Source organism: Furipterus horrens, unplaced genomic scaffold, assembly GCF_987537825.1.
Source record: "Furipterus horrens unplaced genomic scaffold, mFurHor1.1.pri manual_scaffold_3, whole genome shotgun sequence".
Taxonomy (NCBI): domain Eukaryota; kingdom Metazoa; phylum Chordata; class Mammalia; order Chiroptera; family Furipteridae; genus Furipterus; species Furipterus horrens.
In genome coordinates this window covers 147458567-147472746 of record NW_028327173.1, presented here as the reverse complement: position 1 = coordinate 147472746, position 14180 = coordinate 147458567, and the positions used below count along the sequence as shown (strand labels likewise).

General features: G+C 33.2%; 1 protein-coding gene across 1 annotated transcript in view; it reads right to left on the bottom strand.

Annotated features, from left to right (window-relative positions):
- KNL1 (kinetochore scaffold 1) overlaps positions 1-14180 on the bottom strand; it is a 53910-nt gene that overhangs the window by 12709 nt on the left and 27021 nt on the right. Inside the window, exons 10-17 of the mRNA XM_090270418.1 lie at positions 8536-13572; positions 6657-6795; positions 5971-6038; positions 5520-5618; positions 4226-4341; positions 2021-2111; positions 1312-1428; positions 488-575 (exon numbers count right to left, since the gene is read on the bottom strand). Of these exons, the coding sequence (XP_090126544.1) occupies positions 488-575; positions 1312-1428; positions 2021-2111; positions 4226-4341; positions 5520-5618; positions 5971-6038; positions 6657-6795; positions 8536-13572 (5755 nt within the window). The remainder of the gene's footprint in view (positions 1-487; positions 576-1311; positions 1429-2020; positions 2112-4225; positions 4342-5519; positions 5619-5970; positions 6039-6656; positions 6796-8535; positions 13573-14180) is intronic.

Here is a 14180-nt window from a genome sequence, read left to right as displayed (position 1 = left end):
AGCTAAAAGAAACAATCAGGAGAAAAAACTAGGGTCAGGGTAGTACAATATTACAGACAGGGAAATGTAAATTTCAGCAAGAAAATGATAATTAAATTTACAAATGCTGAAAGGGGTCAAGATAGCTAAGGACTGAGTTACCAATCTGATAATTACGTGAAATTTTGTGATCTTTGAGAGAGCAGTTTCAGGACAACCATAGTAAACAAGTTCGGATTAGGAGAGCTCAAACTGAAAGGCTCATATTTAAATAGAGATAAGTTAATATATTAAAAAAACAGATTATAGTTTAGGTTATGAAGAGCTTTCCAAAGAGACTTATTATTTTGGGTATCTCTTGTTGATAGTGTTATGGAGGACTACAATAAAGGATCTTTAATTTGCTCTAATTTAATGTCTCAAGCTGCTAACACAAGGCTTCAGCAATCTACAAAGAAAAGCATTTAGATAAAAAGTTTCTTTTGAAAAAATATTCTAAATACTTTACCTATTTTCACCTCAGTGAGACAGCTGGCAATCTTCTTAAGTATGTTGTCCATCTCATCTATCTTTATCTGAAGTCTTTCCCTCTCATTCTAAACACACAATATTACAGACTGTTAAGCTAAAGTTCCAAACAAGACATTATAACATTAACAGCTGACATAGCTGCTATGTCTAAATCATGAACAGGCAGATCTTAAAATGAAGGTCAAAATTTCCAGTCTACATTTAAATAATTACTCCAAAAAAAGAGTTCATTAAAAAATGTTCTATGGTCAAACATGTTCTATGGGAAACACCAGTCAAATAGAATTATAGCATTTATTTTTCCTTTTTAGATTTTTTAAAAAAGATTTTTAACTGTAGGCATTAATATGCTATTATATTGCTCTGAGAAGTCATATTGCATGTAATATTTCCTAGACTTATTCACTAATATAAAGTTTTTAAACACAAAACCTTTCTTAAAGGATGATCATTTTGGGAAATGCTACTTTATAAACACATATACAAATGTACACAGTTAGGTATGAATTATGTGAAAGATAATTCTAGAGTATAGTCCTTAGCAATGGAAGATTAGAATCCTATATTGTCTTATTTCAATCTGTATAATGGATAACAAATTTGAGATAAGAAATAGGTCCATGTTAATATATTTTAGAATTACTCAGATTCTAGGATGTGCCACTTTTGATAAACTGAACAATTCTAAGTTTCTGCCCAAGTCTCATTCATGTGTCTAAGAAACATTCTTCATATTCCACAACCAGCATAAAGTAATTTTAATAGATCTTTTTTTCTATGCTATTAACTTTCTCAAATTACCTGAGCTGACTGCACCAGCCTGCTGTAGAGAGCCACTTTTCCTTGGTGAGTAAAGACTTTAGTCATCTTGGTAAAATGTGATTTTATTTTGTTTAGGTAAATTCCAAAGGCTTTCAGCTGTAAGGAAAAGACAAAGGCTACAATGCACTAAACAAATGAGTTAGAAAAGGCAAAAGATCTGAGAAGGCTGGTTCAGATGATACATGCTTAGCTTTGCCCATTCTAGACTCTGATTCCTATGGCAGGACAATTCTCATTAGCAAATTTAATTCCATTTAATAGTTTAAAGGTACAACCAAGTATTTTAATTTTGATTCCTCCTTTTAATTAATTTATTCATATTACAAATTAGAAAATGACAGGTTCTTAATAAAAACTCTTTAATGTATTAGGAGCACATATAAAATGAGTTACTTATTACTTAATCAATTAAATCTTTTCCTTATCTAAATCTAAGTGAAAGGCAAACAAGAAGGGAATTCTAAATAAACTTCAACTATATTTTATATATTAATTGATAATTTCAGGTTTGAAAAATTATATATTAACAATTACTCATGTATAATTAAATAAAACCTTGGTAACATATTATGCCTAAGAAGTAAATTAAAAAACTCATCACTAATTACCAAGTAATAGTTACCTATTTCATAATAAGAATTGTTCAAAATATCTATAGATTCCCACTTAGAAAATGAGATAAAAGTACCTCCTCATTAGAGCAATGTCTCATTTTTTCCCATAGGTTCCTATTTACATCAGTCAACAGTTTATCTTGGTTCAATGCAGAAAGCTTTAATCTAAAATATAGAAAAGTTAATTAGCATAGGGTTCAGAAGTCGGCTTCAATGAATCAACTCAGATCAATAGCTATACTTAATTATTTCTAGTTCTTTTTCTACATAAAAGGAGGGGAATATACTCAAGAATAGTGACCAGCCTTATTATTTCAACACTTACAGAACAGTTCAAAATGTTATGAATCAAAAAAATTTGTCACAAATAGAACTCTCAACATGAAAACATATGCTAATAAAGATCCTTAAGGCCTGCCAATGCATAATTGTGAAGTTGTAACTATTATTATTATTTTTTAAAGATTTAGAGAGAGGGGAAGGGAGGGAGAAAGAGAGGGAGAGAAACAGCAACGTGTGGTTGCTTCTCACATGGCCCCAACTGGCGACCCAGCCTCCAACCCAGGCATGTGCCCTGACTGGGAATCAAACCGGGTACCTTTGACTCGCAGGCCAGCCTTCAATCCACTGAGCCACACCAACCATGGCTGTAATTATTATTTTTAAATAAAAGTTCCCAATTCAGTTCAAAGTTCTATCTCACCTTCACATAATAGCATTTATAAAAGCAGCAAAGATATCTATTAATCTCTTATTAATAAGCAGGAGAAGTAAATTTCTACCAGAGTTAAAAGATATTATATACAAGCACAGAAGTGCAAAATCAAATAGCAGAGCACATCTAAACAGGCTATTCATTGTATTTCATTCAAAATAAAACATTCTCAGACAAATCATGAGATGTCCAACTCATTTATACAACATGAAGAAATTTGTCTGTCTTGTTCAGTGTAGAGCCCCAGTACTTAGTACATAGTAGGTGCTCAATATATGTATTTGTTGAATAAACAAGCCAGAATCAGGCAAATCTGCAGTGTAATAATTTAATAGCATCTCAAGCCTCTATTTTTAAAACTACATATACTTCTTAAAAGATTATTTTATTTCTTTTGTTTGTTAGATTGGCCCAAATTTAGTTGGATTATTTTATTTTATTTTTAAAGCCTTTGTGTTTATATCTTTTCTTCTAAAATAATTTTTAAAAATAATTTATTTATTTGTTTGTTTATTTATTTTTAGAGAGAGGGGAAAGGAGAAAGAGAGGGAGAGAAACATCACTGTGTGGTTGCCTCTCACTCGTGCCCCCAGCTGGGGCCCTGACGTGCAACCAAGTCATGTGCCCTGACTGGGAATCAAACCAGCAACACTTGGTTTGCAGGCCAATGCTCAATCCACTGAGCCACAGCAGCCAGGTTAGATAAGTATGATATAAACATGATTTGGACCACAAGTCCTGATCTGTCTGTGGGAATCTAAGTATACTGTACCTAATTTGTAAATTAGTCTGCAGCATCTATATATACCAAAGTACTAAGCTATAATCTGAGTAAAACCATGTTCTTTTATACATGAAAATCAAGGGCAAATGTGATAAAATTATAAACCCAAAGGCATTCTTGATTTTAGGCACTACATATAAATCTCTAAAGAGATATTTCTCTTTTGAAGATGTTCCTTTGCAATCAATTTATGATATCATAATCTAATAATTATTGTTCATCGAGGACATACTTTTTTGCTAAAAATGGCATGAAAACATTTTACATACTCTATTTTCTACTTTTCATATCTACCTGCTGAGTAGGTATTATCATCTGCAATTTATGGATGTAGAAATAATGGTTAAATGGCTTATATAATGTTACACAGTTAGTTTTGCAGCCAGGATTGAGCTTTGATCTGAAAGCCAAAAACTCTTTCTATAAACATACTGTATCACATTACTAATGAATGCCATCAACTTTTTTCTATGCCAGTGTTGTTCTTTTTATTTTTTATTTTTTAATTTTTTTTAACAAGGTTACTTTATTTTATTTATTTTATTTATCTGTTTTTAGAGAGAGGGGAAAGGAGAAAGAGATGGAGAGAAACATCACTGTGTGGTTGCCTCTCACGTGCCCCCAAATGGGGACCTGGCGTGCAACCTAGTCATGTGCCCTGACTGGGAATCAAACCAGCGACACTTGGTTTGCAGGCCAATGCAGTGTTGTTCTAATCAAAACCTTACCACACAGATTATTCATGCATCCAACAAACATAAAAAATGAAAACTTTCATACTCTTCAATCTTGCGGCGAAGAACTTCACAATCTTCTCTGTAAATCTGTATCTTGGGTCGGTAAACATACTGACTTAACAACAAGTCTTCTGGAGTAGGCTGTGTATTTATAGTAAACTGAAAAAAAAAATCAGTCCCTCAAAACTGGTATTTTGAGGACAAACCATATTTAAGAACTATTCCAAGTTTCAGAGTGCCTATTGCTATAAGTTCTACAAAGAAAAATTTGAATATGCTATTAAAATTTTTATACCCAGTAAAGCTATAAGTTGAAATCTGAATTCAAGTCTCTGAGGTCAAAGTCCATTTCCCATAAATGTTTAGGGAAACTGTAGATGTTCCACTCACATGGAATTGTAAGTGATTTGAAAATGGCTATGCATTATTGATCAATTATAACTCAACAAAGCAGGGAAAAAAAAAGGCTACACATTATTTAAAGTAATGCAATACCTAAAAATCCATTAGCATTATCATATACCTGTATTGTCTTTCTGATTTTTTATGGATATTATTTTATTGCTCCAATTTCTTAAAGTGAGTATTAATAATTCCTTTATTTTTAGACTCTCTTCTGTAACAATGATATGTAAGGCTCTTAATTTCCTGTTAAGCATCATTTTTGCTGTATGTCCCATAGATTTGGTATTAAACGATCTCCTTTATTTTGCTTTCTAAATAGTTTCGATTTCCTCTTTGATATAAAACCTAGAAGAGTACTTCTTAATTTCTAAGAAGCTAAAGAATCTTTAGTCCTTTTATTAGTTCTAATTTTATTGGATTAAGATCAGATATGTGGTCCATCAAATCTCCATTTTTTTCAATATGCTAATGTTTTCTCAGAGGCCAAGGGCATAACTAATTTTTGTAAATGTTCGACAGATTTAAGAGAAAAAAATTTTCTATGAAAGTGTTATTAGTTTTTTATTAATCTTTTAAATTAAGTTTGATTCTATTATTAAAATATTCTTGATCTTACATATTTATTTTGAAAAATGTTCATTAAAAACTGCTATTCTTAGATTTTTATAATAGGAAAGAGCATATATTTATGAAAATATATCAAAAACAAAAAGATGTCAAGAAATGAGAAAAAATTTCACCTTATGAAAATTCATTGTATTAAAAAAAAAATCAACTTTTATGCTAACCACAAATGTACCTATTATAGAAAAACTTAAAGAAATATTTGCTTCCTTTGGTTCTTTTTTGTTACTCAATAAATGCTTGCTTGACAGAGTTTAGTAAATAAGTACAGTATATTCTAACTGATGTAACCAAGAAATTGCACTTACTTTGGCTGGGAGAGTGCTTTGTCGGGGTTTTTGTATCAAAATGTGGACTTGAAGAAGTATAAAGAACTCCTTTATTGTTATTCTCCCATCTTTGAGTTTCTGAGGAAAGAAAAAGTTTGCATGACCATTCAAGGTGAGCTCATTTTGATTATAACCACCGCATTTGTTTGTAAATAACTTCAAGTTCTTTGCATATATTTATGGAAATACTATCCAGATATCTGTAGGCTATACATGAGATTATTCAGTAACAGTACAATTGGGTGAAAAAAACAACAAAACTTAGATCTTCTAGTCATTATTTCTACACCATATAATTAACTGCTATATTGGATTCTTAACAGAGAAAACTCATCTTCTGTATATTTAAAACATTTCAACATTTTTTAAAAATTAAAGAAAAAAACAAGTATATTAGTTGCATTAGAAATGAGGAGTACTTTTAACATACCTCCTTCAAGCTCTCTTCACAAAGAGTGTCTGGGAGAAACTGTGATTCCATTTGACTATTGCGGTGTGCTAGAAGTAAGGCAAATTTAGGTGATGAACAAGTCAAAATTAAATTGTAAACTTAATTTTAGTTATCATTCAAGCTTATGTGTGGTTCACGCTGCTGAAGCTATCCATTAGGATCTTGTTGGAAAGACATTCATTTGTAGGGCAAAGTATGCTACAGTTTTAAGGCTCCATTCAATGTTTTCTCAACTGAGTAAAGCCTCTGAAGGAAATTGTTCTACTTAGTGTAGTACTTCACTTCTCAATTTATTAAACTAAGAATCAAACATAAACAAAGTATTATTTTATTTATTAACTATTTATAACCCCTAAAAAGTTTATACAAACTTTATTTTTATTTATTTTTAGAGAGAGAAGAAGGTGGGAGGGAGAGAAATATATCAATTGACTGCCTCTCACACACCCTCAACTGGGGACTTGGCCCACAACCCAGGCATGTGCCCCACTAGCAATCGAACTAATGACCTTTCAGTCTGTGGAAGGATGCCCAACCCACTGAGCCACATCAGTCTCAGGGTTAGCTTATATAAATTTTAAACATCTCTTGAATGGAAATACATTTATTATTAGTCAAGTAAGCAGATAACTTGTATTGATTAGCTTTCATGAAGATCATCTTACTGCTGAAATCCAGGGAGGTCCCATCAGTCTTGATCAACTCCAGAGAACTGCTGCAACTAGATGGGGTCCTGCTCAGACTTTTTATCAATACACTGTTAGCATTTTTATCTATGTCCCCTTCAGCATGGTGATCTAAAATCTGAAATGATCAAGTAAGGAACATCATCAGGACAAAATTTTAACACTGTATACTTACAATGACTGTTTGTTGAACACTAACAAGAAATATTTCTAACATGAAATTTATGTATAACTCTTATGAGTTCCCTTAGTGAAGAATTAGAATAAGTAATAGGCAAATGAAGTGTTTAGAGTTAGAAGTAATTTTATTTTAAAATATACAGAAATAACTTTGTGCATTACAGTATATAAGCAAATTATTTCTGCAAGGTATCTTAGTTATAGCCAGATTCTATGAGCTATCAAATTATTCATCTACTAGCCACCAAGATCAGGGATACCACACTACAGAAAACCAGAATAGAATATTGGCTATACATGGTGGCCTTGGCTAGAGTACAGAAAAGAAACTTATTTCCAGGCTTTAGTACTTCCTTCACTTGGTGAACAAGACTCCTTTGGCTGAAGTCAAATAAGTCATGTGGTCTTGTTTTTACCATTTTAGCCATATGACTTTACAGCCTTAAATGTCATTTTCATCTACCTACTTTACATTTTTTGAGGACGTTATATTCTGTCTAAATGCTGTAATGTAAATAAGCTCCATGACAGCAGATTTTTGTCTATAAATTCCCACTGATGTATCCTAGCAACCTATACAGTATCTAGTACATAGCAGATACTAAATATTTATTGAAAAAAATAGTACTAATTTTCATCAAATCTATTCAGTTATACATTTTATATAACTACTTTCTCAAAGCTTCATAGACCATTTCATCAAGACCTCATCTTATAGAACCACTGAAATCATCTTCTAAGCTTACATATTTCTTAAAGAGTTTAAACTTTGTTTTCTATGACCCTCTGATACTTTTAATCTTTATTTCTCCACCTATAAAACTCAGCTTGAATGACAGGTTTTTCTCCCAAATTATCCAAATCAGTGTCCCTCACCTTTAATACCTATGACCTCTTTCATAAGTACAAAATCTCACTTACTTCATTTTGAGATACTGGGATTGACCTAGGCATTTTCCTACCCACTAAAGAAATGGACTTTCAGTTTCTACATATTCTCATTAGCCAAGAAAATTCAGTCAAGCATTTCCTTATGCAGTTTGCATAATAAAAAGGCTTTTTATCCTCCAAATATTTATAACACTGAAGATGACTTTTCAAACCACATACATATACTCTACCTGGAAATTTTTATATGCAAAGCCATGACAAATCACCAGAGGTGACAAAATATTTAAAATTATATAATTTCCACATTAATTTTTGAACTACTTTCAATTTCATTTTTTGTCACCATCTGCCACTTCCAATTGTTTTTTTATGAATTTACTTTTTAACAAGGTTACTTTATTTTAATTTAAATTTTATTTATGTTTTTAGAGAGAGAAAAGGAGAAAGAGAGGGAGAGAAACATCAATGTGTGGTTGTCTCTCATGCGCCCCCAACTGGGGACCTGGCCTGTGACCGAGGTATGTGCCCTAACTGGGAAGTGAACCAGTGACACTTGGTTCGCAGGCCGACACTCAATCCACTGAGCCACAGAAGCCAGGGCTCTCCAATTGTTTTTAAGTCTAGCTGTTAGTCAATTAATTCTTCTACAAAGAAATATTTCTTCAGCCCTATCATTGAAAATAACAAATTCCTGCTTACTCAAGGCTAAAAAAAAAATAATTAAAAGCATACTCATAATTTTTCAAAAACAAAGAACATTCCTTACTTAGTTCAAGGCAGAGCTCACCTCTTGATCTTGGGCAGTATCACTAAACTTAATCTCGCTTTTTCTGATTTTTTTCTCATTCTGAATATCATCATCATCTTCCTGTATCCAGGTTCTTTTTTTGCTATTGCAGGTTTCTGTCATTTTATTTTCAGATGGTGAAATTTCTTTTTGGTATGTCTCAATCAAAGACTTTTCTTCAGTTTCTGTGCTAATAGAGTCTGAAGAATTAATATCACCAGGATATAGAGGAAGATTTTCCTCATTTATATATTGAGATGGACTTAAGTTCAGCTTAGCTGCAATAAATCCAATGCCTAAATCCTTATTAGAGACCAGCTGAGTTTCTAAGTTTTTTAAATCAGTTGTGTCTGACGGAATCTCTTCCAGGTCATCAATACCAGTGACACTACAATTTCTCTTGCTTGGCAATCTGGGCAAAAATATTCCCAAAGAACATCTCCTCACTTTATCTTTTACAAACGTCATTAATGGCAGAGAGTTGGTTTCAGCTCCATTATGAAAAAAATTATTTTCTTTATCATCTTTAACAGTGTTGGACATTGTGTTCATATTACATATTTCTGTAGTTTGCACTATACTATTATCATTTTCTGCCTTATTTACTAATTTAAGTAATTGTTCCGGAAAAAGTGGTATACGAACAGTTTGTAAATCCAAAAGCTTTTCAGTTTTCTCATTCAGATTATTCAGATTTGGTTTGCCACTACTAAAACTTGCAGTACTAGATGCAATTACAGGACCTGATGTTTCTTTGGGATTGGCATGAGTTTGAACAACTTGCTTAGTCAAGAAATCTATGGCTATATTACATTTAGCTGTTTGGATATTTTCCTTCAGTTCTTTTTCACAGGCTACAGTAAACTTTTTCTCATTATTGAGCATTATGGATTCGTTTTCACACGTGGGTACAGAGGAATTTCTTATGACAATATTTATATTCTTACTTTCAGCTTTAGACAATAATGTTTCATCTTTATTGACAATAGTCTGTCCTTGCTGAGGTAACGGAGCTAATTGGTTTGAGAGATGAGGCTGAGAACCAATACAAACATCATCAACAAAGGTCTGCTTTAAACTATGTTCTGCATTATGAACAAAGGCTTCCATTTGATCCTCTGGAAATTTAAAAGATACTTGCTTTGAATCAAGTGTCGTCATGTTCCCCAAATCTTGACCATATACTAAAGTTTGATTAGCTAATATATTTTGGGGCTCCTTAATCAGGTCTTGATCTTTGAGCACTGCTATGACACGGTCTAACTGTCCTTTGGTAGGAGTTTGAATAACTTTTTCCTTCTCTAACGAAGAATAAGGAGCAGAGAGAGGCAGTCCCTCAGATTTCAAGTAATACTCACTGGCTAAATCATTTGCATAAGCAAGATCATTTTGCACTGGGCAATTACTGGCTTTCTCATCTTTATCGCTTAAGGATATGACATTCCCCTCCAAATTATCAAAATAGGAAATAACATTAGGTAAACAGGGATAATTATTGCTGGATCCACAAATAGCAGGTGCATGACTGTTTATAAAATCCACATTTCTTCTATCTGTGCTATTTAAGTGGCAGCTTTCAAATTTGGCTTTTTCCAATGCATACGCCTGGTCTACAACTTTCCCCATGACCTTTTCATCCACAGCAGTGCTATGCAATTTGACAATTTCTATCTCACCTTGATCCCCAGACCATGTATTAGAATAGGCTATCGCATGATGCTTTTGCTCATCGTGAAGAACAACTTTGTTTTCTACAGCCTGTGTTTGTTTTTTAGTGGTTTCTTGAACAGAGCTACCATCCATAGGAAAAGAAACACCCAAGGTTTTTCCTTTTGCTATTCCAAATTTAGGGCACTCTCGAAGTATTTTCTCTGTGGCTTGACAATCAATGAAAGCATTATGGGACTTGGTGACTTCCAGATCACTGTGATTATCTACAAACATTACAGCATTGTCCATAGACTTAGTGGTTATTTTAACTGGTGAGACAGTTTTACAGTCTAAGGCAGTTGTGTGACTTCTAGTGATCTCCATGTCATCCTGTCCACATGTATAAAAAACAGTTTTAGAAGTTCCCTCCAAAGGCACTGAAAGGGAGTCTTCTCTATCTTTTAGGGCACTTTTGTTATTTATTTCCACTGTACAACTCTGGATGATTTCCATGTCATTTTTATCACTACTTGAAAATGCAATAGGCTTGTCATTTTTGAGTCTAAGGCATTTCCTTTTTTGACTTAGGACTGACAGAGGTTCATTCAGAAATCCAGGCTTTTGTACATCTTTGTCATTTTTCCAAATGGTTGATGTAGACATTTCCATGTTCTCATCAGCTATTAATGCTACAGCTTTCTCTATAGGACCACTATTAGACCGTTCCCCAAGTTTTAGCCGGCTGACTTTTGCTGCTGAATGGTCACTTTCATCATTTTCTGGAAAGAAAACATTATCCTCAGCGGGAGGAATCAGTTTTAGTTTTCCTAAGCTTTTCCTTTTGGATAGTTCAAAGTCACATCTCTCTGGAAGCACAGTTCTCTCCTTTGCTTGGTAGTCAATGAAAACAGTGTGGGACTTTGTCATTTCCAGTTCATCATGATTACCTGTAAACATTACAGTTTTGTCCACGGGCCTGGTAGTTATTTCATCTGGTGAGACAGTTTCACATTCTATGGCAGTTGTGTGACTTCTAGTGACCTCCATGTCATCCTGCCCACATGCATACAGAACAGTTTTAGAAGCTCCTGCCAAAGGCACCAAATGGGAATCATGTTCATCTAATAAAGATCTATGATTTATTTCCAATGCATAACTCTTGGTGATATCCATATCATTCTCATCACCCTCTGAAAATATAACAGTCCTATCAATTTTGAGTTTGTCAATACCTTTCCTTCCACAAATTTTGACATCTTGCTTTTCTTTCAGAAATCCAGATTTCTGTACACTTCTGTCCTCCAACGTATCATCATTGAAAATAAATATTCCAGATTTTTCTACAGTTTTGTAACATTTTTCAGCTTTTACAGCTACATGTCTGTTTATTGTTAGTTGGCTGTTATTGTTTTCTAAATTAGTTTTACCAAGTTCTTGTACTTCAGAAGGACCAAATCCAATGGCAACAGTGTGACTCTTGGTTAGATCCATATTTTGCTCCTCTTCTGGACAAATAATTATATTGTCATGAGAACACTCAATGGTGGGATCACCTAAACTTTTCCTCGGTGGCTCAGGCAGTTTAGAATTCTGGCCTGGTACAGATTTTATTATATGACTATCAAAAGCAGTATTATGATTTTCCATTACACACTGTCCTTCTGGTGAAAATAGTTCTGTGGTAGGAAACATAGATTGCTTACATGAAATGGTATTTCTATTATGCCCCAATGCTACTTGTTTATTAAGGTCTCCACCAGAGCATACAATATTATACTCTGCATTGTCCTGGTTAATATTGATTGACTGAGGAGAAACTTTATCAAAATAGGGTGAAATCTTCAAAACTTGATCTTTTTCTTTGCTCCAGGTGTCAGTTAGGATATTTTTAGATATTATGTTTGGTTGTTGGGATAGTTCAACATGACTTTTGGTCATTTTTTCTGATTCATTTAAAACGCTATTGTTGTCAGAATATTTACTGACATCCTCATATGCAAGAGGAGTTTGAATTCCTAAATTAGTTGTGTGACTTTTAGTTAAATCCTTATCTTCACCTGTGAAGACTACAGTGTTTTTGCCAGTCAATGAAATAGACAAAGAATTTGCCAGGCCCTGTTGTAATTTTTCCTTAGATACTTGAGGAATTGAGCTACAATTTACATTCATTTCTTCATCCTTTGACACAGTTCCGTGATTTTGGAGCATCATTTCTTTTTCAGATATTGGTATAGCTGCTATCTGTACATTTGTCTGCTCTTGTTTGACAATTTGACTATCTATTGCAACTGTGTGACTCTTGGTAATGTCCATGCTGTCCTCTCCTGAATAAATAGTTTTCTCTGTGAGAAGAGAGCTGGCATCTGGATTAAGATACATTTTGGCACAATGGCTGTCATGCTTCAGCAAATTTTTTTCCTCTCTTATACCTGAAAGACACTTGGTCAGTTCCATGGCATCATTAGAACTAGAATACAAAAATGTCTTATAACCTTGAATTGCTGGACTGGAACATACAGATTCTGGGATCATGGCCAATGTTCTGAAATCTTGGTTAGAAGTTTGTGTGACTGTGCGAGTTTCTGCCCCAGTAATATTACTTCTAGTAATATGTATTTCACCTCTAGGGTTTAAGGAAGAGTCTTGAAAAGCAGCATTTGATTTACTCTCAAAGACTTCGTTCCTTCTTGAAGCTTTAGTTCTATAACCTGTTGTAACATCCATGACAGTCTGAATTTGATTTTCTATTTCAGATAAATTATCTGCTGAGGGTAAAATTTGTATGGTGTGGTTTATTGTCAAGTCCATCAAGTCACTACCATAAACTGTAATATTATCACTTTTAAATTCCCTTAAGCTGGCCTCACTGGATGTGGGAACCAAACTCTGAATATTGGCTGTATGACACTGGGTGAAATTCATCCCATCATCTTGTTCTCTAAAGATTCTAGTCACATTATTGCTATTTTCTTCTACATTAAGGGTTACATGCTTCTGATGTATAGAAGAGGTCCTATTTGACTCTTTGGAATGAAAAGATATCTCAGAATTTTCTTTATCAGGTCCTGTAGAAGAAGCATTAGGTTTCCCTGTTTTCAATCTCTTTATGAAATCATTGAAATTTATTTTCTTTTCTGAATTAGTGTTTTGATCCATGGAAAAATTTAATTGTTTTTTCATTCCTGAATCCTCAGTGTGAAGCTTTAAGTTAGCCAGGAAGGATGTGGTATCTATCTTGGTGGACTTTTCACTTTTTGTACCATCTAAAAGGCCTTTGGTAATCATCACAGTGTGACTTGCTGTCAGATCCATCTGGTTTTCATCTGAAAAGATGACTGTCTGATCATTTGAATGTTTCTTTTCATGGTTGTATTCCGTAACTGAAATCTACAATAAAAGCAAAATATAAAAAAATCAAATAAATGCAAAATTTAAAAAAGGCATTTTACATGTACTATATAAATAATCTTCAATGATGGTTTAATGATGCATTGGTGTGTTTGAATCAATGGTGTGGTGTGTAGTAATTTGTTATAAATATTTTTCTAAAGTCTTTCAATACTTTTAGTGTATTCAGACAAATTAAAAGTTCAAAGTTAATTATACATTCATTAGAATGATTAAAAATAAAAAAGAATGGTAATACCAAATGCAAATAAAATGAAAATTCTAATTACTGTATTAGATAGGTCATTCTCAATTCTAAATAAAAAAGACTTAGAAACGGGGAAGTTCACGATGGCTAATTTATAGTATATTCTGTACTTTTGGGAGTTCGATTTTCTTCTAATCTAATCAGTGATTTTATTTCTAAGGATATGGTCAAACTCCTTGCTACTTAAAGTATGGTCCAATAGACCAGTGCATTAATAATGCCTAGATTGTTAGGACTATATAATCTAAGGGCCCACACTAGATCTACTGAATAAGAATTTATATTTTAACAAAATCCTGAGATAATTCATTTGCCCATTAAAGTTTGAGAAGTCCTGAAA